The sequence below is a fragment of the Vombatus ursinus genome, unplaced genomic scaffold (genome assembly GCF_900497805.2).
Source record: "Vombatus ursinus unplaced genomic scaffold, bare-nosed wombat genome assembly UNPS02010304.1, whole genome shotgun sequence".
NCBI lineage: Eukaryota > Metazoa > Chordata > Mammalia > Diprotodontia > Vombatidae > Vombatus > Vombatus ursinus.
In genome coordinates, this window is record NW_020950082.1 from 6,263,841 (window position 1) to 6,286,466 (window position 22,626).

A 22,626-nucleotide genomic window follows, 5' to 3' on the forward strand; every position below is an offset into this window, starting at 1 on the left:
TTTTTCAGGAAGCATTTTGCCAAGAGTATTTTCAGATCTACTACAGTCTAATGAAAAATCTCACTCTTTTCCAGATGAAGATATTCACATGCAAATGAAATAACCAGATGTTTATATATGTCATAGCACATTTTTATAGTATAGCTATAATCTTAATGTACCAAATTACGGTAAGAAAATCAGTTTGGAATTGACTGTTAAAGAATTTAAAATGCTATTATGATGCGGCAGAAAAATTATACTTAAGATATGGACACCAGCTGCAACATATTTAATTAATAAAATGAGCACTTGTACTTTGAAATGATTTCAAAAATTTACATTGAAAGGATGTTTGTTCTGTGAAAGATAGCCAATATCTTGGATTCAATAGGCTGCTGCCAATTTGAAGCAGCTTCATTCAAGGGGGCCCCAGGACTGGAGGAGGGAAATAAAGAAAGCCTTTAGCACTGCCAGGGAATAAGCAATAGAAAATGGTTTATGCTGAAATTGGAAGGACATTTCAAAGAGGAGACTAAAGTTATGTTCCAAGGGGAGTCACAGAAACTGGAACCTACCTGAAGTTAATGTAAGCTCTTGAATCCTACTTAAAATTGTGCCTCTGTCTGCACTGTCATTATGTAAGACTCAGAACCCTGTGTCTGGCTACAGTTCCCACTTCAGCAGTGGAGCAGAATGTATAATTCAGCCTTGGCTTTGAAGAGACTAAAGACAGAAAAACAACCAAATGCTCATACGTAGTGAAAGAACTAGAAGTAGCATTAAAATGAATGTTATGTAAGGAAAATGAAAATGTGTGCATTTCTTTGCATATTATGAGGTTCCTGTATGTTTCTCATCTGGTGTGATGACACTGCCACCTAGCAAATTCACACCTTTCAGAAAGCAGTTCAATTTTCAAAACCACTATACATTAAAATGTGTCCTTTTTCTCCAAATTCTTTGTTGTTATTGTTGTTGTTGTTGTGTGTGTGTATGTGTGTAGCAGGGTGGGAGGTAGGTTAGAGGAGGCTGTATATAATAACAGAACTGAAATGGCACTTAAAAGTCTCCTAGAAAAATAATGGCCTAATATGTGATGTGGAAGAAAGAATGTTGAACTGCAGCTTAGGAGTTCTTGTCTTGGCTCTTCCACTAACCAACTGTGTGACCTTGTGTGACCATCACCCTATCTCTCCGGTATTCTATTTCCTCAAGTGTAAAATAAGGGGCTATGCTAGATGATTTGACATTTCATTCAGCTTTAATGTGTGGTTTGTGGTGTACCATATATAGAGTTTTTTAAATGTTGGTAGTCAGATTAGTTTTGCCATCAATACCAGAGCTCTTTGGGAAATGCTGCCATGTCTGCGTACATGGGAAATCAACTGGAGGAAGGAAAATGGTAAACAGCAAGAGAGTCTCATTTCTGTCTTTCATAATTAAATAATTCCCACCTCTTACCTCTTCAACCCTATCATAAAACACCCCCCCCCCACAGATTTATGCATTTTAATCACTTTATATGTTTAGATTTAGAAATCTAGCACTTATAGTGTCCATCTGGTACTTTAACTGCAATTAGAGTATTTTGCTATCAGGTAAGAAGTAATATTTTGTATATACCCTTAAAAGTCTGAACTGAGCAAGATAAACTCTTCCATCTAATTACCCTTTTCAAAAACAGAGCTATTTATTTAAGCAGGAAAGGATAACAATATTTAAAAAAAAACATACGCAAAAGACAAATGGGCAGAGTAAGATTTAAGGAAACACTGAATTTTAATTATTATTGTTTTTGAACCCTGAGTCTCTTTTTTCTTATTGGCTTCAAACCCTTGGCTCTCTCTTCTCAGCTTCTTGATTTGCTGCTGTTAATATCCAAGTTTGTTTGTAGCTTGGAGCCAAAATCCCCATCCAGTGACTTCCTTTACAACTATACCAATGAATTCCCTAGGAAGTCTCTGACTGCCATAAAATATCTTGTATACTCCCTTAACTTTCTAGTCCCTCCTGGTAGCTAAAAGGAAGATTCCTATTATAATTTTTTTTTTTGGCTAGGCAATGGGGTTAAGTGACTTGCCTAGGATCACACAGCTAGTAAGTGTCAAGTGTCTGAGGCTGGATTTGAACTCAGGTCCTCCTGACTATGGGGCCCGTACTCTGTCCATTGTTCTACCAACCTGCCCTGAAAACTCCTATTCTTGACCTGATTCTGGCTAAAAGGGAAAAGCAGGTTGCTCAAGTAAAGGCATTTTGGGGATGGAGGGACAAATGGTCATTACATCTTAGAATTCATGATAGAGAAGAAAAGTGGGATATTGTGATGCATACTCAATTTGGAGAAAACTGACTTAAAGGGATTCAGAGAAAAGATCGGTAGGATCCAATGACTTAAAATTTTATAAATTTATACTATGAAGTAGGCTCAAGAAGGACAGGAAGTTCTCAAAGAGTGAAATTCTAAAGACAAAAATTATTCCAGTGACGAGGGGAAAAGGAGAGCTGTTTATATTAGATTGATGTCATTTGATAGGAAGCTAATTGACCACTTCATATTTTAAAAAGACATAAACAGATGATGGATACAAAAATGAGTAATGGAGGATAAATACAAAAGACTACCCTGGTTTTGTAAGCATAGCTATCAGAAGAGTGAAAAACCCAGAATGAGCTGAGGCAGCTGTTGCTTGCTAAGGACAACCAAAAGGATTTTTTTTTTTAAGCTGAGGTGGGGGCAACAGGGAGAACAAAGAAAGGATAAGAGTGTAGGATCATTGTTTGAGGTTAATGGGAATTATATAGATAGGTGCATATACTCAACTTTTATTTGACTTCTGTTTTCTTTTCTGTGGGTAATTATTATATGGGGAAGGAAGAGCAAATATGATCAAAAGGGAGTAGAAATCTAATTATCCTTAATGGGTTCAAGTCTCCAGGCTCAGTTGAACTCAAACTACATCTAAGGGTCCTGAAACTGGCAGATGTAATTGTTGACTAGCTACTGTTGATCTATGAAAGATCAAGAATAATGGGAGAGATACCATAGTACTGGCAAAGGGCAAAAGATATCCTGATTTTCAAGAGGGAAGAAAGTAGATTCTACAAGTGATAAATATTTGTTAAATAAAGCTGTTAAATATCACTTCCATTTTTGACAAAATTATTTGACTAATATTAAAGTGATGGTTTGTGTGCACTTACAAAGGAAAAGAGTGATCAAGAACCAGCATGGCTTTATCATGAATAGAATTTAACAGACTAACTTTCTTTACCAGTTTTTTCCCCCTTTTTTAAAGGGTGATTAAATTAGGATAGAGCTGATGATAAAGTTTTCTGAATTTCAGGGGGGATATCAACAAATTGTCTCATGATTTCACTGTGTCTGAGATGGAGAACTGTGGGCTGGAAGATAATATTTTTAGATAAACTCAGATTTGGTAGAATGATTAAATTCAAAAGGTAATAATTAATGGGTCAACATGGGAAAATGGGTTAACCTATAAGTAGGTCTTTAATGAAGGTTCCCAGGGATCTGTCTTTGGCCCTGTGCTATTCAATATGTTTTATCAGTGACGCAAATGATGGCATAGCTGCCTGCTAGTCAAATTTCTAGAGATATTTTTGTTGCTCCTTTGTTCTCAAAGAAGACTAATGACATTGCAAAGGTGATGTCTTGCCTTGACTTGCCTGTGAATTGATTTAAGTGAGGCAGATCTTCACACAGTGGTCAGCCTCACTCTCTCCTCCAGAGTCATTGAAGTTCAGTAGCAAGACAAAATATGAAGCTGGAAGGGATAGCTACCATACTAAATGACAAAATGATTTCAATAAGCTAGAAATATTGGACCAAATCGAATTATATGAACTTTAACAGAGGTAAGTGTAAAATTTTACCCTGGGATTCATCTAATCACCTTAATATAGCTATAGCTTAGAATGTGTGAAAAATATCTGAGGGTTTTAGTGGACTATTGGTACACAATGAACCAACAGTGTAACATTGCACAAAAAGATGGTATTCAGAATGAAGGACATGATAATGTATTCTGCTCTCATTAGACTACATCTGGATTACTGTGTTCCATTCTGAACTTCATACTTTTGAAAGGACCTTGATAAAGCGGAGTGTGTCTAGAGGTAAAGGAATGTGAGGTAGAAGGTGAAGTGCCTGGAAACAATGCCATAAAATTCAATTCAACAAACATTTATTAATCTCCTACTGTGTTTGGGACTGGGGATACAAAGAGGAAAAACAGAATAGTCTCTGCCCTCAGGGAGCTTATTTTCCACCAGAAAGATTTAGCAGGCACACAAGAATGGAAATACTAAGTATTTACTAAGTAATATGGGGGTAATTTCAAGTGTGAGAGAGGACTAATGGAGGAGGTGATAAGTCAGGGAAGGTGTCTGTTGAAGGTGGCACCTGAGTCTGCTTTCAAGAAAGGTTTAGGAATTCTCTGAAGCAGGCGGGGAGAAGGGATGCTTTTCAGACATGAGGGACCACTTGTGCAAAGACATGAAGGCCAGAGATGGAATGCTGCATATGGGCAATAGCTAGCTAACTAGAGATGATGACTGAAACTATGGAAACAGATGAGCACACCAAAGGAGAGAGTGTAGGGAAAGAAAAGAAAACCCATGACAGAGCCTTGCGGGATTCCCATATTCATTGTGTGGGAGGAAGAAGATGAAAAGGACAATTCAATAATCAAATTTATTGATTAATGTCCTATTTACTTGTGTGCTATCAATTTAATTGTGCAGATATTTATGGAGTCGCTATTGTAGGCAAGGCATTAGGTGGGGAGGGCAACAAAGATGAGTGAAACGGTCTTTTTAAATCAGACAATTCTCCTTTCATTGGTCCTTAATGGTCTTTGAATTTAAGCATTAACTTAGCCAAAGAAAAGGATTTGTTAAACATAAGGATGGCAGCCTGGTGATGCGATGAACCTGGAATGAGGAAGACCTAACTTCATATCTGGCCTCAGACACTTGCTAGTTGTGTGACTGCCTTATTTTTCTTATCTGTAAAAGGGGGATAATATAACATTTACCTCCCATGGCTATTGTGAGGAACAAGTGAGAAAATGTATGTAAAGCTCTTTTCAAACCTTACAGAATTATATAAATGCCAGTGATTATTATAAGAAAGTCACAGGCTCTTACTTAAGCTAGTGCAATTGCTACCTGAACAAGGATCCCGTTTACAGCATCCTCAGGTTAGTATGACATTTCATACCTATAACAAAGAGCTTCAGCCTATGGTTCTGCTTTCTTTTGAGTAGCCATGACTAGAAGGACAGAGGATAGATTACCCCTGCTCCACTCAAATCTAGGGAAACAATGGCCACACCAGAAGGCCTAGTGCTCAGATGGCAAGTAGAGAGAGACACTCTTCAAGGAAAGAATCTGCAAATCTGCTAAAGTATAGGAAAATTACTACTTTTATGTCAATCATAATGCAAAATTAATCACTTGCTTGGGCTGCTACTACTTTTATTTTTTATTTTTTATTTTTGAAATAATATGTCTAATAGCATTATTTGCAATTGCAAAAGCAACCTTAGTATTCAATAGTTGGGAAATGACCTAGAAGCAACTTTAGAGTTCAGTAGATGGGGAAATGGCTGAATAAATTATTAGAATGTAGCTGACTTTAAAGTAAGAAAATACTATAATGCAATCAGGAATGATAAAACATCAAGAATACAAAGAAATGTGGAAAAAATAATATTAAAACATGTGAAGAAAGCTGCACCAGAATACCAGTAAGCATACCCACTATGATTATATAAAAGGAAAAATGTATCATATATTCAAATATGGGAGTGACTAGAATAAAGACAATGGAAAAGGAAGGAAATAGGACAGAACCACTGATAGGTTGTTATGGATACTTATTTATGGAAATTATTTTTTTAAATGTATCTACTTATAAATGTATTGCCACTTGGTTTTATTGTTTAAAGTTCATAACAAATTATTTCTTAAAATAACATAATTCCAGTGGCCTTTCAACCCTGCCAACTGGATCTGTTATTGCAGGGGACGTGGTTTGCCCTTCTCTGATGCTCCAGCGCTATCTTAAGTTCAGATAGAAAACTGTGAACTCTAGTCATCTCCCCTCAAAATAAAAGGTTTAAAATAAGAACTTGGGCATGATTAGGTACGGGACTTCTCAGTCTAAATAGAAAATATATATATTTTTTTCACAAAATGAATAGTGGATGGGATTTGTGGTATTATAGGTAGGACAATCTACCAGTATGTATCCCTTTGACAGTTTCTATTCAACTACCTTTCAACAGCATGCAATTGGAACTGAGCGTATGTCTTTAGATATTACGTAAAAAAAAGTTCTGTGTGTTAGAATCTCTTACCATGAAGAGTAAAGTATTTCTCAGAAGTGAAAATGTACTAGATTATAATGTATTATCTATCTATCTATCTATCTATCTATCTATCTATCTATATCTAAACCTTTCTTTAGTGAATCTCAATTAAACCCCATGGTACTCTTGGAAGGTAGCTTATCATAATAATAGTTATTGTTTACAGTGTGCTTTATAGCTTACAAAGCATTTTACATTTATTAACTCACTTGTCTTTACAACAACTCTGTGAGGTAGATATTATTCCTATTTTATAGGAAATGTATTGAAGCCCACAGAGGGGAACTGATTTATTCATGGTCATAGAGCTATTGCATAGCAGGGTCAGGACTAGAATCCAGGACTAGAATTTGACTCTAAATAAAGCATTGTTTACTCTTTATTGCCACTCCCCCATCTTAAAAACTTCTCCAGTCATTTTCAAGGCAAGAAAATAAAGGTCTTTTTATCTTCTGCTTTTTTTTGTGTTCTTTACCAAGACAAAATAATATAGGCTGCCTTCATATGGTTATTATATTGGAGGGAGAAAAATCCTTCTAAATCAGGGACAAGTTTTTCAGTTGAAGGACCTATGATCATCAATCTATGTTTTCAGTCTGAATGAATTAATCACATTCAGCTTCAATTACAATTACTAATTGATTGAAGCTGGCTAATATTTAGCTCAATCCAATTCAATAAGCACTTGCTAAGGACCAATGTTCTAGGCACTATGCTTGGCTACAAAGACAAAAACAGACCTGGCAGCAGTTACACAATGGGATAGGCCCAATTGCCCTACTAATTTATATCTGCCAACAAATTCATTAAAAAGGTTTTTTTGTTTTGTTTCATTTTGCTAAAAATTTCAGGTTCACTGTACAAAGGGAAAGGCATAATGCATAGATCACAAGTTGGACCCTCAGAATCTAGGACCAAATTCACCTGAGATAAAGCCTCTTCCCAGCTGAGCAACTGGTTAGACCAAAAGTTGAATTTCAATAAAGTAATTAAGGAAGGGGAATATCTAGGCAGTATGGAGTCACTGAAGTTGGTTAGATCCAAATGCCATTGTTTTGGCTTGTTCCATTTGACCTAGAGACTCCTTTTTTTTATTTTTTGTCCCATTTTACCTTATTTGAAAAAACTGGAGGTGTGGTGTGATAGGAAAAATATTGACTGTGGAGTCAGAACTGGCTTTTAGTCTTAGTTCCGACACTGGTTGTGAAACTTTCAGCAGTCATTTAATTTTCCTAAGCCTCAACTGCCTTATATGAAAAAAAAATGAGGATAACAGTATTTGCATTACTTAGTTCATCTTGTTATTTTAGGGAAATTATTTTGCATATTTTGAAGCCTGATATTAATATAGTAATTATTATTCTACTGGGAACCCCATATGATTACGATATAGACAAATCACTGAAACAACTGAAGCGTTTTATGGTATAGAACAGATGCCAATTGCCTCAGTCTGGAGTGTCTTACTTAAATAAATTAGATCCTGACAATTGCTAAATCTGCTTCCTACAGCAGAATATATGGATTTATGTTATTTTCTGCAAACTATCCTGCAAATGTATCTGCAAACTATTTTTTATTATTTATTATTTATTATTTTTGTAAATAAATCTGCAAACTATTTTTAAGGTACAAAGTTTTTATTGGTCGTCCACCAACAGATTTCCTTGTTTTCAGGTAAATTTACATATTTTACAATGAATTATCTGGGCAGCAGTATAAGACACATTCCTCCCATACGTGGGTCCTAAGCTACATAATAAAATTTTTTTTTTTGTGAAATTACACAGAGCTTTTTAAAGCTCTGACTATAGAACACTGACAATAGAAGTGTCAGCAAAAACACAATTTATACACTTGTTGGTTGCTTTTTCTTCTGTGACTTTTAGTCTACAGTAACATATACCAGATTAGCTCAAATATATGCCCTGAACTTGTCTCCCCCTACCCCACCCCTCAGCCCTGCTCCAATCTGATTCGTTAAGATTTTACAAAGTACTTTCCTCACAAGAACATATGAGTTGTGAGTTAGGTAATGCAAGTATTATTACCCCCATTTTACAGAAAAGAAATTGAAGCTCAGAAAAGTTAAGTGATTTACCTACGTGCATATACGTAAGATAGACCCGAGTCCAATCAGTATTCTTTTTCACTGTATACCTTATAGTTTGATCTTGTCAATGAGTACTCATTTCAGGGGTGCAGCCAAAACTTCTCAGGATGGAGACATATTTGTTACAGAACTTCTTTATCCCCTACTTTACTCTAATTAGCTTTTGGATTTTCCATCTATTGCTTTGTTTTGGCGGGTGGTTTGAGAGTTTAGGAGATTTTTTCTGGGGAATGAATAAGATTCATGTTTGGGAGGTAGAGAAAGGAGATGAAGGATAAGTAACTCTTGATACTTACAATAAACTTGTAAATAGCTTGTCTACGGCTCTACTTAGCTCAGTTCTCCTTGTTTCCTTCCACCCTCCCTCCTTTTTCCTCAGCCCTTTATCCTAATCCTAGGGGGAATGGAACTTCCATGTAAATGCAGTTTGGTGGTTTATTCCTTTTGGCTTTGGTTTTATTAGAATTCCTCATTCTGTTATTTTTCTGTATCACATAATTCTCTCTCTCTCTCTCTCTCTCTTTCCCCAGCAACATTCTACTAGCTTTTATTTCCCCCCCAGTAGCCTTTATAATGGCAGAGAAAAGCCCTATCTTTCTTTCATGAGTTGTTTTTCTAAGAGTGATCATGACTCGTGTTCATCCATCCATGCTCCCCTGCTCATTCTACAGCCTGTGGCCATGGGGCAGGGGGAAACTAACTGGACATCCAGTCAGGACTGAACTCATGACCTTAATCTTATTAGCACCGTGTTCTTACAAGCTGATCTAATTAGTCAAGATTGATTACATCGAGTCTTTGTGAGCCAAGTGTCATGATAGTTTTCATGGAGTACTGTATGTATGGTTAAGTAAGACTATATCTACACAATATGTGAAGAGTCCAGTGATTACGTAATCATCAGTGTGAACCATCAATCGAGAAAATTTAACCACCTCCCCCTCCCAAACTTCCCTCCCACCCCAAATCTGTTTCTGAGGAAAAAGAGTAGGCTATAAAAAGAGAACAGTCCTTTCCTCCAGAACAGATCATTGGGTCTCAATTAACTGAATAGTTGCCTCAGTTCCATACCTCACTTTGTGTGGATAAAACCTTAAAATATAACCAGTTTGAAACAGCCCATGGTGTGTTTGGACGTCTTTTAACATAGAAATTCTGATTCCACTGGATAGGCAATGCTCTACTAAAAGAAATTTAAGCCTGTCAGGTTAATTACACAATATTAGGTACAAAAACGAACAGTGCAACACAAAACATAGCTACATCATTATTTGCAGTAAATGTTAACTCTAAATAAGTGCAACCTGTCCATAAATGATTGCTATAAACTCATTAAAAATAAAATTTGATGGATAAAGATGAAAAAAAATTCTCATTGAGAATTTTTTTTTCAAAGTATCAGCACTCATTTAGAGTTTGGGATTTGTGAAAGAAAGCTTTAAAAGGAGCAAACCTGATTGGCTGTGGCTGTTGTGGCGAAGGGGACACTTGTTGCAGGAGTTGTTGCTGCAGAGACAGTGGCGGACGTAGCGCTGTGCATCATGGGTACTTTCAGGAGGGGAACCATGGAAGCAATGAACAGTAGGGTGTAGCATTATGGTGATAGAAGTGGTATTTTGGCATGGTGAATATCAGAGCAGCAAGCCATCATGGGTTAAACCAGCAGATGGCATGCAACCACAATGCAAAGCAAGGAAGCATGGGAGAGAAATAAAAAAGGGAAAATAGCTTATTACAAGTACAATTAAAGGAAGTTTTAAAACATAATCAGTGATTCCCAGAAAATCCAAAGCTTGGATGTTGTACCAAAAATTTTATTTCTAAGTATGATTTTTTCCCCCAAATTGTCTCTCTCTAATCCATGTGGCTATAGAGTTCTGATGAATGTGAATAAAATTGTCAATAATGTAGGAATCTAGAATTTATATTCTTTGATAGATTTATGAAAGACAAAATATTTTAATTGTCAAATCAAAATGGGAAATGCTATTCCTTAAAATGATTTATGATTAGGTTGAAATTTTATTAGCATTCAATAATGCTGAGATTTCCAATTTGGCTCAAAATTCATATTTTTCATTAGCCCTGCTGTTATATTTCAATGGGAACTGCCATGGGTTGTTGTTTATTTGTGTCCAAAAATTATAACCTGGGTGCAAATAGTGATAAACTTGCTATGAAATAGTCAAATTTATTTTGGTACAATTCCATTTTTAGAACCATTCTTAATTGGAAATAATCAGTGGCTCCTAAATTTAATCTTAGCTTGTTTTCATACAATAACACCAACTTTTAAAAAACAATCTACATTTAATATTAAATTATATTTTCCAAGGGGGAATTAAAGTAATAATAAGAATGATCATAGAAGACATAATAATGAAGATGGCAACTTAAGCATTTTGTCTTATAAAACACTTCTATTTGAAAAAATATTGAAGAGAATTCTGGGAAACTCTGATAACTCTAACACACAGCAAAGAGGAAATAAAGGCACACCACTATGAAACTTTAAAACACCAATGAAATCAGCCTACTCTTTTTATAAAGTAAGCTACCCCCCTCCCCTTATGCTAGACCACATAAAATATACAAATAATCAAAATAGAAATCACTGAAAAGCAGATTGGAATTCATGGTTTTATGCTAGTGTAGAATGGCAGTTAGAGCAGGGGATGTCACATCCAAGCTGTAGTTTTCTTAGAAACAAAAACAAAAACAAAACCCTAAAAACCCTATGAGTTAACTCTAAAGTCAAATAAGTCTTCAGATCTAACCATTTCCTAAGGAATGTCTGAGATTTCCAAAAAGAAGTCTGAAGCATGTGAAGGTATTATACAGAATATCAAAGACAAATAAAAAAGGTTGGAACCTACCAATACTGGTAGCGGGTGCCATGCACAAAACTGACCCTGCATGTCATGCAATGGGAGGTGGGAAAAGTGAATAAAGGGAAAGAAACAGGTTAGCTGTTTAGAGTTAACATTCAGAGTGAGATTCAAGCACAAACAGATACCAGCAGAGGTTAGTTTAACATGACCTTTGAAGATCATTCATAGTTTCCATCATTTATGAATATAAATGACATCATTTTGTGCAAAAATTAAAGCACACTGACTGATAGGCATTTCATAATTTTGACTTGTATCCCTGAAAATGTATTTAATAGTATCAGATTTGTTTCTAACTCCTTTTCTCCAAGACCTCAAAATAATTTGCAGACATTATCAAGTTATTCCCCTTAAAAGAAAACAGTAGTTATTTTGCAGATGAAATCTAAGTACAGAAAACTATCTAAGGTCACACAGAGGGTGAGTCAATAGTGTGGACAGAAATAGAGTTCATATTCCTAAATTCAGGTCAAATGTTCTACCCACTGTAGACTACATGGTCTTCATTACATTATAATGATTGTTTCTTTTGTTATTGAAAATATTCCAAGTTAGCAAGGTCATCAAGATTCCCAAATAAGAAGTCAATAAACGAAGACTTGTAATTCAGAAACTAAGGGGAAGGCTGCAGAGAAGCAAGTAGTATTGTCTATGGGTATTTATCTTGTCATTGGCCTATTCCTTATGTTGTTTACTTGAGCACAGCCCAGTATAACTTAACTCTACTGCCCCAGAAAGACACAACCTTTTGTGATTATGCCTCAGGGAAACACAGAGAACAGCCTCCCAAGCCAAGAAACTACATAGTGAAGATCGAAGAGCTTAAAACAGAAGAAAAGAAATCCAGGACCTTAAAGACCACCATGACTCTGCCAAGGACCCCTTTGGACTTTGTCTTGCAATCATACTGGACTTTACTTTGCTTACGCAGTTCTTAGAACATTTTGGCTTTGACACCCTTCTTAAAAAGCAGGTGGTTAATTCCCCTGACTCCATAGTGCCAGGAATCATTTTTTTTCCCTTGGCAGCTGGCAATTCAGGCTAAAGCTTAAGGTCAAAGGGAATCTTACATTTCTGTTTGAAAGCCCAAGAACATGGGAAGATGAAGCCTAGGAATCCTTTGGTGAGGGAAAGTGGTGGAGGGGGAAGGCGGGGTGTCAATGTCTAAATGGTCCTTATTGCCTGAGCTCAGCTCTTTGCCTGCTATACTTACAGCAATGGTGATTTGATTTTAATTCTTGTTTCAGTTACAGTCCAACTTCTTACTGAGCAACTTGCACTTTGGACCCAGTTTTGTATCAGAAACTGGGACTGAGTTGGGGGTCAGGGCTGGAATTGACAGTCATTGGGTCTGATGGAATAACCTTTAAGTGAGACCAATGATTTAGAAAGCTTCAGGAGAGTAGAAAGGAGTAGGTGTTAGAACTTTAGTTCTGTCTTGTGTCTTGAAGAGATCTTAAGGTTTTAGTAGGATGAAAGCCTAATATGAATCAACAGCGGGATCAGGCGGTCAAGAAAAGTGAACGTAACTTTAGGCTGCATTAAAAGAAACAGTCCAAGCTTAGATCAGGGTAGTATATTGGTTATACCATAAGTACTATATTCAGTTCCTGTTACCATGCTTTATGAAGGGCTGGGGGCCATCCAGGGGAGGGCAACCAGGATGGGGAAGGGCCTCAAGGTTATGCCTTATAAGGATCAGTTGAATCTATGGTGGATGCTTAGTCTAGGGCAGAGAAAATTTAGGAGTGAAAGAGGTGAGGCAGTGAGGGATTAGAATTATTCTGCTTACTCTGCAGAGCTAGGAACAATGGGTAGAGATGGCAAAGAGGCAATTTTTAAAAGAATTTCCTGACAAAAGATTCTGCAAAGTATAACTGGCCATGTCAGGTGATAGTGGACTCATCTTCACTTACAATCTTCAAGACAAAACTAGATAACCACTTGTCACCTATATTATTCAAAGGGATTCTTGTTTAGGAATGGATTTCTTAGATAGCTGCTGAGGTCTCTTCCAACTCTGAGATTCTGAGGAATGTTCACTTGACCTGATGAGCTGTGTCTTGTGGACTTGGCCCTGAATACATAACATTGAAACAGACACAATTTAAAGCCATCTTAACTATCTAAACAGGACCCATGGGAGGTGGCATTGTATAGTGGAGAGATCACTGCATTTGGAGTCAGAAGACCTCGCTCTGCTATGGCCTCAGTTTCTTCTGCAAAATGAGACAAGTTGAGTAGATAACATATATGGTCATAACTAGCTTTGAATCTACAATTTTATATAATTTCCTTGAAAAAATGTCTATGAATTTTGTACAAGGCTACATGGCTTCCATGTGGAAAACTATATGAACCAAAAAATTTTTTTTTTAAATCACCTATCTACATAGCATTTAATGAAATGAAATGGGTAGGTGACCTCTTTTATTGCCAACATGATACACTGATGTATTATATTCAGGAGAGAAAAAAAATGTTAGAAACATCTTTTGCATGGATATTTTCACCAAAGAGGTTTGTGTATATGTGTGTAAATTATCTGGATAACTATATTATTTATTTAATATTTTATGTACTCAGTTCTCCCATCTGCAAAATGAGTGTAATGACGCCTGCCACTGACTATAGTGAAATATAGTGAGAAATAATGAGATAATGTCTGCAAAAACACTTTCAGCAATTCAGAATAAACCATCAGAGATGACAAGACTTGTTATGCTGCTATTTTTGTAGATGTGTATATATATTTTATCACTTTCCTAATAGCAAAAAAAAAGAATGATAACCACTGGGTTAAATTTAAAGAGGAAAAGTTACCTACTATTAATACGTTGGGGGCACCAATGAGGACTGTGTCTGTTTCACATTAGCTTTTTAACAGGAGTTCCCAGTCTTGCAAGGTATTGGTGGTGTCCACACCACTATTAGACAACACTGTTATATCTTGCATGAAAGTTACCCTGTTTCAGTGGTGCTGATTTCAGTAACTCATCAAAAACTTTACTATGAATGACCTTACAATAAAGGATAACCTCTATATGGATATATGTTGCTCCTTTTTTCCTTTTATAAAATATTCTAAACATAAAAAAAATTAGAGGGAGAAAAAAAAACAAATTCTGCCAGTTTAAAGCAAAAAGACCATCATCCATCAAGCAGCAAAATAAAAAAAATGATTTAAAGTAATCATTTGAATTGTGTGATTTAAAACAACAATAATAACAATAATTTTATTATTATCATGGATTTTTGGAAATGTTCTTTATACAAAGTTAAAGCAATATCTGAAACTAGCCAGAAGTAAAGTGAGCGTAGTATTTCCTGAAATTGGCATGCAAAGGCAAAAAAGGGTTTTGCTCATTTCTTTTCAGATTCATTTTTTTTCAAACATATATGGAGAACATGTACAAGCATCATAAAACTTCAGGAAACAAAGTAGTATTTGAGATGAAGAACTCTTTCATGCATTGCATTTCACAAATGTTTCTATAAGTTTCTCTGCAAAGACTTACATTCTTGCATATTTAAAAAAAATTACAATATGAATATCAATGAAAGCACTTCTGACACATCTTTGGCCACTCCAAATTTCACAGAAATATGTGGTTTATAATTAATCTCCCACAGTCAAAATGCACACGAAGCTTTCCTATACAAACGTGAGTGATTAATTCATCCAATAGGGGGCAACAGTACACAGCCCCAGCAACATTTTATGTTTCCTTAATTATTTAATATTCTTCCATAAATAAAAATCAAGAAATTGTACATGGCATATAGGAATGATGTGTTTTCTTGATTGGAAAATATCTAAATGATTTCTAAGTGAAGTATTTCTAAATGAGAGATTTTTTTCTATGATTAAATGAAACAGTTATTATGGACGGATGTTAAGTGTTAGTGTTAAAGGTGATAAAACGAATCACAAGTTATCTAAGTTCCATTGTTCAGCAGAGCTCTTGGGATTCATAGGCAATTGCAAGGTTTGAACTGGGTTTGATGAACTTTCCCACATTTTTGTGTTATTTTCTACCTGTTTTTCAGAATCACAGAATTTTAGAGTTAGAAGGAACCTTAGAGGTCATTTCGTCCAACCCACTTGTTTTCCAAATGAGAAACCTGAGAGGTGTGGCACAGAAGTGAGATGACTGGCTCCCGGTGACCCCAAGAATTAGTGGCAGAGCCAAGAACAAAACCCAGATTTGTCTCTCTTTCTGTTATACCATGCTGTTGCCCAAACTTATCATAGTCAGGGGACTGGTTGTGGAAATCTCATCAACCTAACATTAGGAGATGCCTGCGGAAATTCCGAAATAGCTGATTATCTCAGAGAACCTTGTGCTAAGCCTAACTTGGAATAATGCGATTGAATTACATTAGCCATAGTGACTAATAATTTTGTATATAGAAATACAAATGTTATATAAATGTACCAGAATATAATCAAATTGAGCTTTAATTGCCATGGTACTAGTGAAGCCTTAACAGTAGTAGTGATTTCCAACATGGGAAAGTGCATTTTGTGGGAGCATGATTTCTAGTTTTAAAAAAAATACAAAACTCTAAACCAAGAAAGCAGAGCACTATGAATCCTTTCACTTGCTTAATTCATATACTTATTACAACTTTAAAAATGTTTTTTAAAAGATTAATAAACACATGCCAGAGTATACACATAATAACAAAATGTCAGGAAAGACTATTAAATAAAACTTCTTAGACTGACATGCTTACCATACATATAAGGAGCTGAAAAAAAATTCTTAAAAAGATTAGCCACTCTAATATGTCATTTAAAATGTTTGACTTCATTGGTTTTTTATAGTAAATAAACTAGCTTAAATTTATTTGTTTCCTTTAACAAGATTAAATAATGTTGAAATACTAACACCATCACTATCACCCCCATCCCCACCTGAAAAAACATAATTAAAAAAAAACAACCTCAATATACTTTCTGCTCCCCAGGGCCTAAGCCATTCCCTGGAAATAGTTATACTATGATATAGAAACAACAGGTCAATTTGGCCTATGGTGTGAAAAAAAAAAACCCCAGCTAATTAAGTAAAAGAAAAATCCATCAAACTGATTGTTTGGTATTATATAAACTAAACATTCATTAACTGATTTCTACCCATAGTTGGTGCCATACACTATACTATATAAAGACAACAGCATGTAACAGAATGAGAGTTGAACCAGGAGTTGGAAAACTTGGGTTCCAATTCCGGGTCCACTGCTGACTTAGAATGTGTCCTTTGGAAGCCTCATTTACCTTATCTGAGAAATGAGAGGCTAGAACTAGATGATTTACCAGTAGAATCCTACAGTTAATGGAAATGACCCTCGAGTAGCCAGAAAGAGTCAATACGCTGAAGCATCTCACATGTTACCAGGGAGTGACTTGGCACTAAGCAAAATTAAGGTCTTTGTAAATTTGATATTGATGGAGATGGAGAAAGGTATAGACAAGGACAATATGATTGGAAGATTTTCCTTAAATTACATTGCCTGTCTTTTGAATATACTCTCTAGGAAAAGACTGAGGTTAGTATTCCATATTTGTTATACATATATATGTATATACACATATACATATTATATATATACACACACAGAAGACATTAATAATAAATCTTGGGTTCATTTGGAAATGTTCCATATTAAAAGGATATGTTCATATTAGCAATATTCAGTCTGTAAATACAGAAAAACAGGAGATCTGGTTGGTTTTTTTTATCATTTATCTTAAGGATCAAATCTCGTACTTAATTATCTAAACTATTTGGCTTTAGAATCATAACAGGTTTTGGATGAAATTCAAATTAACATAAATCCTTCTACATCCACGTTTCAGTCCGTGCTGTACCTTTAAAAGTAGAGGAGGCGTCACCAAATAGCTTAAAGAAATGAAAAAAAGAGAGTGAATTACCAGAAGCATATTAAAACTGGTGGCTTTTTTCTAAAATATTAAGTGGAACATACCTGTAGGAATAAATGCCGTGTGTTGCTGCAACTGCGCATGGGCGAGTGCCTGCTGACAGTGCAAGACGCTGGGATTAAAGACGGCGCTGGCACCGTTGCTTTTTTCAAGTGCTTGTCTCTTTGGTAAAGGGTGAAGAGCACCGGGAGGAAAGGCCTATAAATAAGGAATTTTGATAAGACTTGTAGAACTTAAAGTAAAAACATGCCCAGTCTACACAGAGATAAAGTATTGCAACATACTTTAAAAAATTGACAGCTAAAGAGATGCCTTTGCCATGCACCTTAATTCAAACAGCAGCGATGTACAATGAGTGAGGTTTTGTTATTGAGGGCAAAAGCATGATTTCATTAACCTAAGACTGTAGCACCACAACTATGGAAAAGGAAACTATCAAGCAACAAAAATGGCATCTGCTTTAAGAATGAGTTAAACTATTCTAAAGGAAAAAGGCACTTGTATTATTAATACCTAGTACTTTTTTTCCCTAACTACAAGAAAATATTTGGAGCTTAAAAGTTAATAAGGATTTTAATGAGAACTTTCTTTTACCAAATCATTGAAACTTGCTTCAAAACTTTTAGAAACAGTATTAAAACATGTTAGGATTAAATGATTCTCTTACATTTATTACATATGAAAAATGAGATGGCTAAACACTAAATTGGATATTTCCATAAATTAATAATAATGACTGTTTTCAACTGATGTTAAAACAAAAAGCAATACAAATCTCAGTTGGTTTTCTGAAAAGCTACATGCAAAGCGAAAGGTGAAAGGTCAAAGTACCAGGTCTACAGTTGCTTCGAGAGGTCGCTTCATTGCTTTGGCAGTCGACTGAGTCTTTTAATAACAGGCAGCGAGCACATGATGGCAGTGGGCCAATGGGATTCAAGCGAATTAACATACAGGTAAACAGCAAGCAGAGGTGCATCATGGGAACGGCATTGCATTGTGGATAGGTGAGAAGGAAAAAAATATTCTGAATGCAATATACAACATACAAAACACTAGGCATGCACAACAACAAAAATGTTCTCTAAAGAAATGAATATTACACCTTGAATTAGTATCAAAGCAAAAATGCATCTACTATACCTTAGTTAAAAGCATATAAGAGAGTAAGATATAGATGTTTGAAATTCAGGAAAGTTAATTAAAATAGCAGCTTGCATACACACCATAAGCATTTTTATATTGCTTCACAGAAATGCAAAAATCTTAGAGATTACATGGGGTTGGTTTAGAAGAACTTCTGATAAGTTAGTTGTCAAGTCAAAAATAATCTAATAATTGTTGTTTGCAGCCCAAGTTGGATAATATTACATTTCATACCAAATCTACCGTAGCAAAGTGAAGTGACAAACTGGGACAAAAAAATTCAGGCAAAAAAAAAATAACAAACACCAAATAATTTAGGCAAAAGTGTTTGGGACATTCTTTTTCTTTGGCTGAATTATGTGGATAATTGCCTCAGTTCTCTATTTTACTTTGCCATTGTGGACCTGGCAGTGTGTAGTACCTTTCTGATTTTAGCAAGTTTTGGAATTAAAGTTTGTTTCTCATTTTTCCCAATTTCACACTAAAATTTTATGTCTGTTGACTAACTTATCATCCATTCGATATTATCTACTACATTTGGAATTGTGGCTTAGGTGTTTTTCACTTACCGCAATATACTGAGAAAATGACACTTTTTATTTTAGCAATATAAATTTTTCTGAGCTATCATACTCATCTATATTCAGTAAATTTATATGTATACTTAGAAAGATCAGTGACTGAGTTAGTAAGAAAGAGCATGGAACTGATGGTTAGAAAAGGAATAACAGCTAAAAATAGCAAACTTGTTAAAATGCTTAAACCAAATAACATATTTAGCACATAACCATACTTTGTTGCCAATATTTGCATTTAAGGGGCTGAAATGAAAACAAAGGTTGATCTGATTAGATCACAACAGAAAATTTTGCTAATATTTTCTAGTTTTTACAAAGATCCATAGTAGCATAATAGCATTCTGTGAAAATACATAGGATCGAAGGAATTGCCATAAATGAAACAAAAAAAAAAAATCCTTTTTTTTGTGCAGCACAATAGGTAAGCCCCTCATGTTTAGTTAAGGAATTCATATTTATGTTGGATTTATTCTAAACTCCAGATGTGGAAGAGCAGACAGAAAATAAATAAAATATGAAAAAGCAGTCAGACAGTAACACCGAATTGAGACATATGATGGGCCACATTTTCCTCCATAAATAAAGTGTCACTCACCAACATTTGAAAATTCTGATTAAAAAATATGGAATAGGGAGAGAAAGAGAGAGAGAAAAGAGCTGAGATGGTCAAAGCAGGGAAGCCCCCAAGGAAATTAGGAGACAGGGAATGTTTGATGAAGAAAAAGATATTCAGGATGACTGAGTGCTAACAAGAAGACCTGGGAAGAAGAATGGATATAGAAGAAGTTCAAATGAGAGATGAAAAAAAAAAGGGAATCTGGGTAGAAGGTATACATTAGAATCAATGGCTGCCACTATTGATGAACCATGGCTTCTGCTTTAAGAAATGAACACTGGCTACAAGGGTGAATTCCTTCCAGAGAAGTTAGTACATTGTCATATTGCTTCTGTCTCGTTTGTTTAAACACTGAGGCTTATTTCTCTCTTAACAGAATGACATTAAAAAAAAAAAAGTTTAATCAATGATAATTACAGAAGTACACATCCTTTTTTTCTAAAGGGAACTAAAATGAACTTGATAATCTAATGCACCTAAGCCTCAATTATCTTTGTATTTCAAGTAACATCATATTCTCCAAGTTCATTTTTGTCATGTACTAGAGCGTAACTTAAGTTCTGATTATTTTACTCTTATTTTAGCACCAAAGTACCAGCGGGCTCAATAAAGCCTATGGGAACTACTGGTGTCCTTGGTAGACCTATCATACAGGCAAGGAATTAAAAAAATAAAAACCAGGGAGAAGAAAAGAAGAAACAAAGGAAGAAAGAAAACAAAAAGAAAGAAGTATGTAGAGTTGGAAATGATGGTATGCCACACCATAATTGCCTATTCAATGGCCTTAGAATCATCATTTGCCTATTTTTTGGACTATTGTGAGTCTTCTAGTAGTTCTAATTTTCTATGCAGCAAAATTAACCCCTTCACTCAGCCTCAGGGTTCCTAAAAGAGACTTTTCTAGAATGAAGTCCCCCGTTGTTAAAATTCTTAGATGCTACCCTCTCCCTCAACCCTGAACTCCACGAAACCTTCCCCTGAAAGTTGTCTTTCCTTTCTTATTCCAACTCTGTAAATGATCTCTACTTTCTCAAATATTTTATAGAACTTTGCATAGACTCCTTCTTTGTACTTATCACATTATAGTGTGCGTTTTAGGTATGTGTTTCCATCTAATCCTCCTTATTAGATACTATACTCCTTGAAGGTTGGTGCTGGGCCATGTGACTTATTTGGTTTTTCCCCAGGGCCTAGCACATAAGTAGTACTTAATAAATGAGTTGAATTATTCTGAATTATCTAGCCTTTTTTCATTGTTTCTGCCCAGACAAACTTTTCTTGCCATGTTGAACCATCCTATGTTGTCCACTAAGCCTTCCCTGTACAACTGTTAGTGAGACAGTGAATTCCTCAGCCCCATTTTGGGTTCTCTTAAGCATGCCACTCAACCGTGCCACCTTCTGCTATCTGACCTAGATTGAATTGGTCCAGATCTTTGATTTTATTGGTGTTAAGAGATTTCTACTTTAGGGAACTCTCTATACCAATTCAGATAATCTGCAATCATTCTGCAATTTACAGTCTTAGAGAGCAGCCTGGGACAACTCAAGGTCAAGTGACTTGCCTATGATCAACCAGCTAGTATGTACCAAAGGCTTGAACCCAGGCCAGGCCCTCATTTGCTAAGCCTTCCTGCTTCTTATCACTGAAATATTTTCTGCTGCTTATAAAGGGTTTGAATAAGATTGTAATGCATAAGTCGCCCCAGAATTAGCTTTGCTGATAGAAAACTCAACTTAATTCTCTAAATTCATAGCATCATAGGGACCATGTTATCACAAACTCCAGCCAGACCTGACACATATTGCTGCTTTTCAAACTAATAAAGGCTTTGGCTAAAGGAATGTGCTGTCACTACAGTACTATTGTTTCTGAAAGGAATCTTTGCTGAGTTGTTAGAGACCTAATTGCACAAAGACCCAAAGGCTGCCTGTTTCTCTTTAGTCAGAGTTGTCAGTTACATCTGTTTTTATAATGCATTCCTTCTTCAAACAGCCAAAATAGTAGATGACCCCTCTAAAATAAGAGAAAAAAGAGATAAAGGAAGGCATCAGCTGAAGGAAAAGGCAATTTAAAATCCTTTCTTGGTCATGATTGATACTGGAAAGTTAAGGTTTTCCCACTTAATTTAATTGGGGTCAATTTTTTTTTCTGTACATAACCTAGAATCATAGGACTAGAAATGATCTTATGTGTCTAATTCATATAAAATGACATCCAAGTTATTCCAGTAAGACCCTATTTTAAATATCTTTGTATCTCCTTACCTTCTTTGGTAAAAACATTTCATTGTCTGAAATTCATTTGCATCTCAAACCTAACACCTGCCTATATCACTTTTGATATACATCAATGGAAGAGTGGGCCAGTTTGAGTTAGCTCCAGCACAACCCTGGACTTAAATCTATTAATATTTGCTATATTAGACATTTAAAAATCTTAGTGTCATTACGAAAAGCATTTTGACCTCTTAGATCTGCTGAAAGGGTCTTGGAGACTCCCACATATCTGTACTATACTTTGAGAACCAATGGATTACACAATTTCATTTATTCTGACCTTTCTTAGATCTAATTGTCCATGCCCTAAAATTTATCCTGTGCTTAGCTTTAGATCTCTCCAGTTTCTTCTCATGAATAGAATATGATAGGTTGCTAGTATAAAGTTTTGTTAGGATTCTGTGTTCAGAATTAGGGCTAAGGGCCAGGACAGGAAAACTGAAGGCCTATACAGGGTCTGACCAGGAGACAAAGGACAAGAGAACAAAGTTTGGAGGCCAAACAAGTCCTGGCAAGGTTGAAAAGAATGTCAGATTTCAACTTTGAAAAAAAAAAAAAGGTGGGAAAGTGGCCAACTGTACTCAGTTTCTACATGTTTTTCGTGAACAATTGAAATGTGTATAACAGATGCAAGGGTTTTAAAAAATGCTTATGACACTACATTTTCATCATGTCACTTTAT

At 35.5% G+C, this 22,626-nt stretch overlaps 1 protein-coding gene across 4 annotated transcripts in view; it reads right to left on the bottom strand.

Moving 5' to 3' along the window:
• Positions 1-22,626, bottom strand: part of MBNL2 (muscleblind like splicing regulator 2) — a 166,817-nt gene that overhangs the window by 18,788 nt on the left and 125,403 nt on the right. The window contains exons 6-8 of one of the 4 annotated variants that reach the window (XM_027854116.1): positions 18,160-18,213; positions 17,373-17,526; positions 9,944-10,038 (exon numbers count right to left, since the gene is read on the bottom strand). In XM_027854116.1, coding sequence (XP_027709917.1) covers positions 9,944-10,038; positions 17,373-17,526; positions 18,160-18,213 — 303 coding nt within the window. The remainder of the gene's footprint in view (positions 1-9,943; positions 10,039-17,372; positions 17,527-18,159; positions 18,214-22,626) is intronic. The other 3 variants (XM_027854115.1, XM_027854119.1, XM_027854118.1) reach the window with 3 other exon arrangements.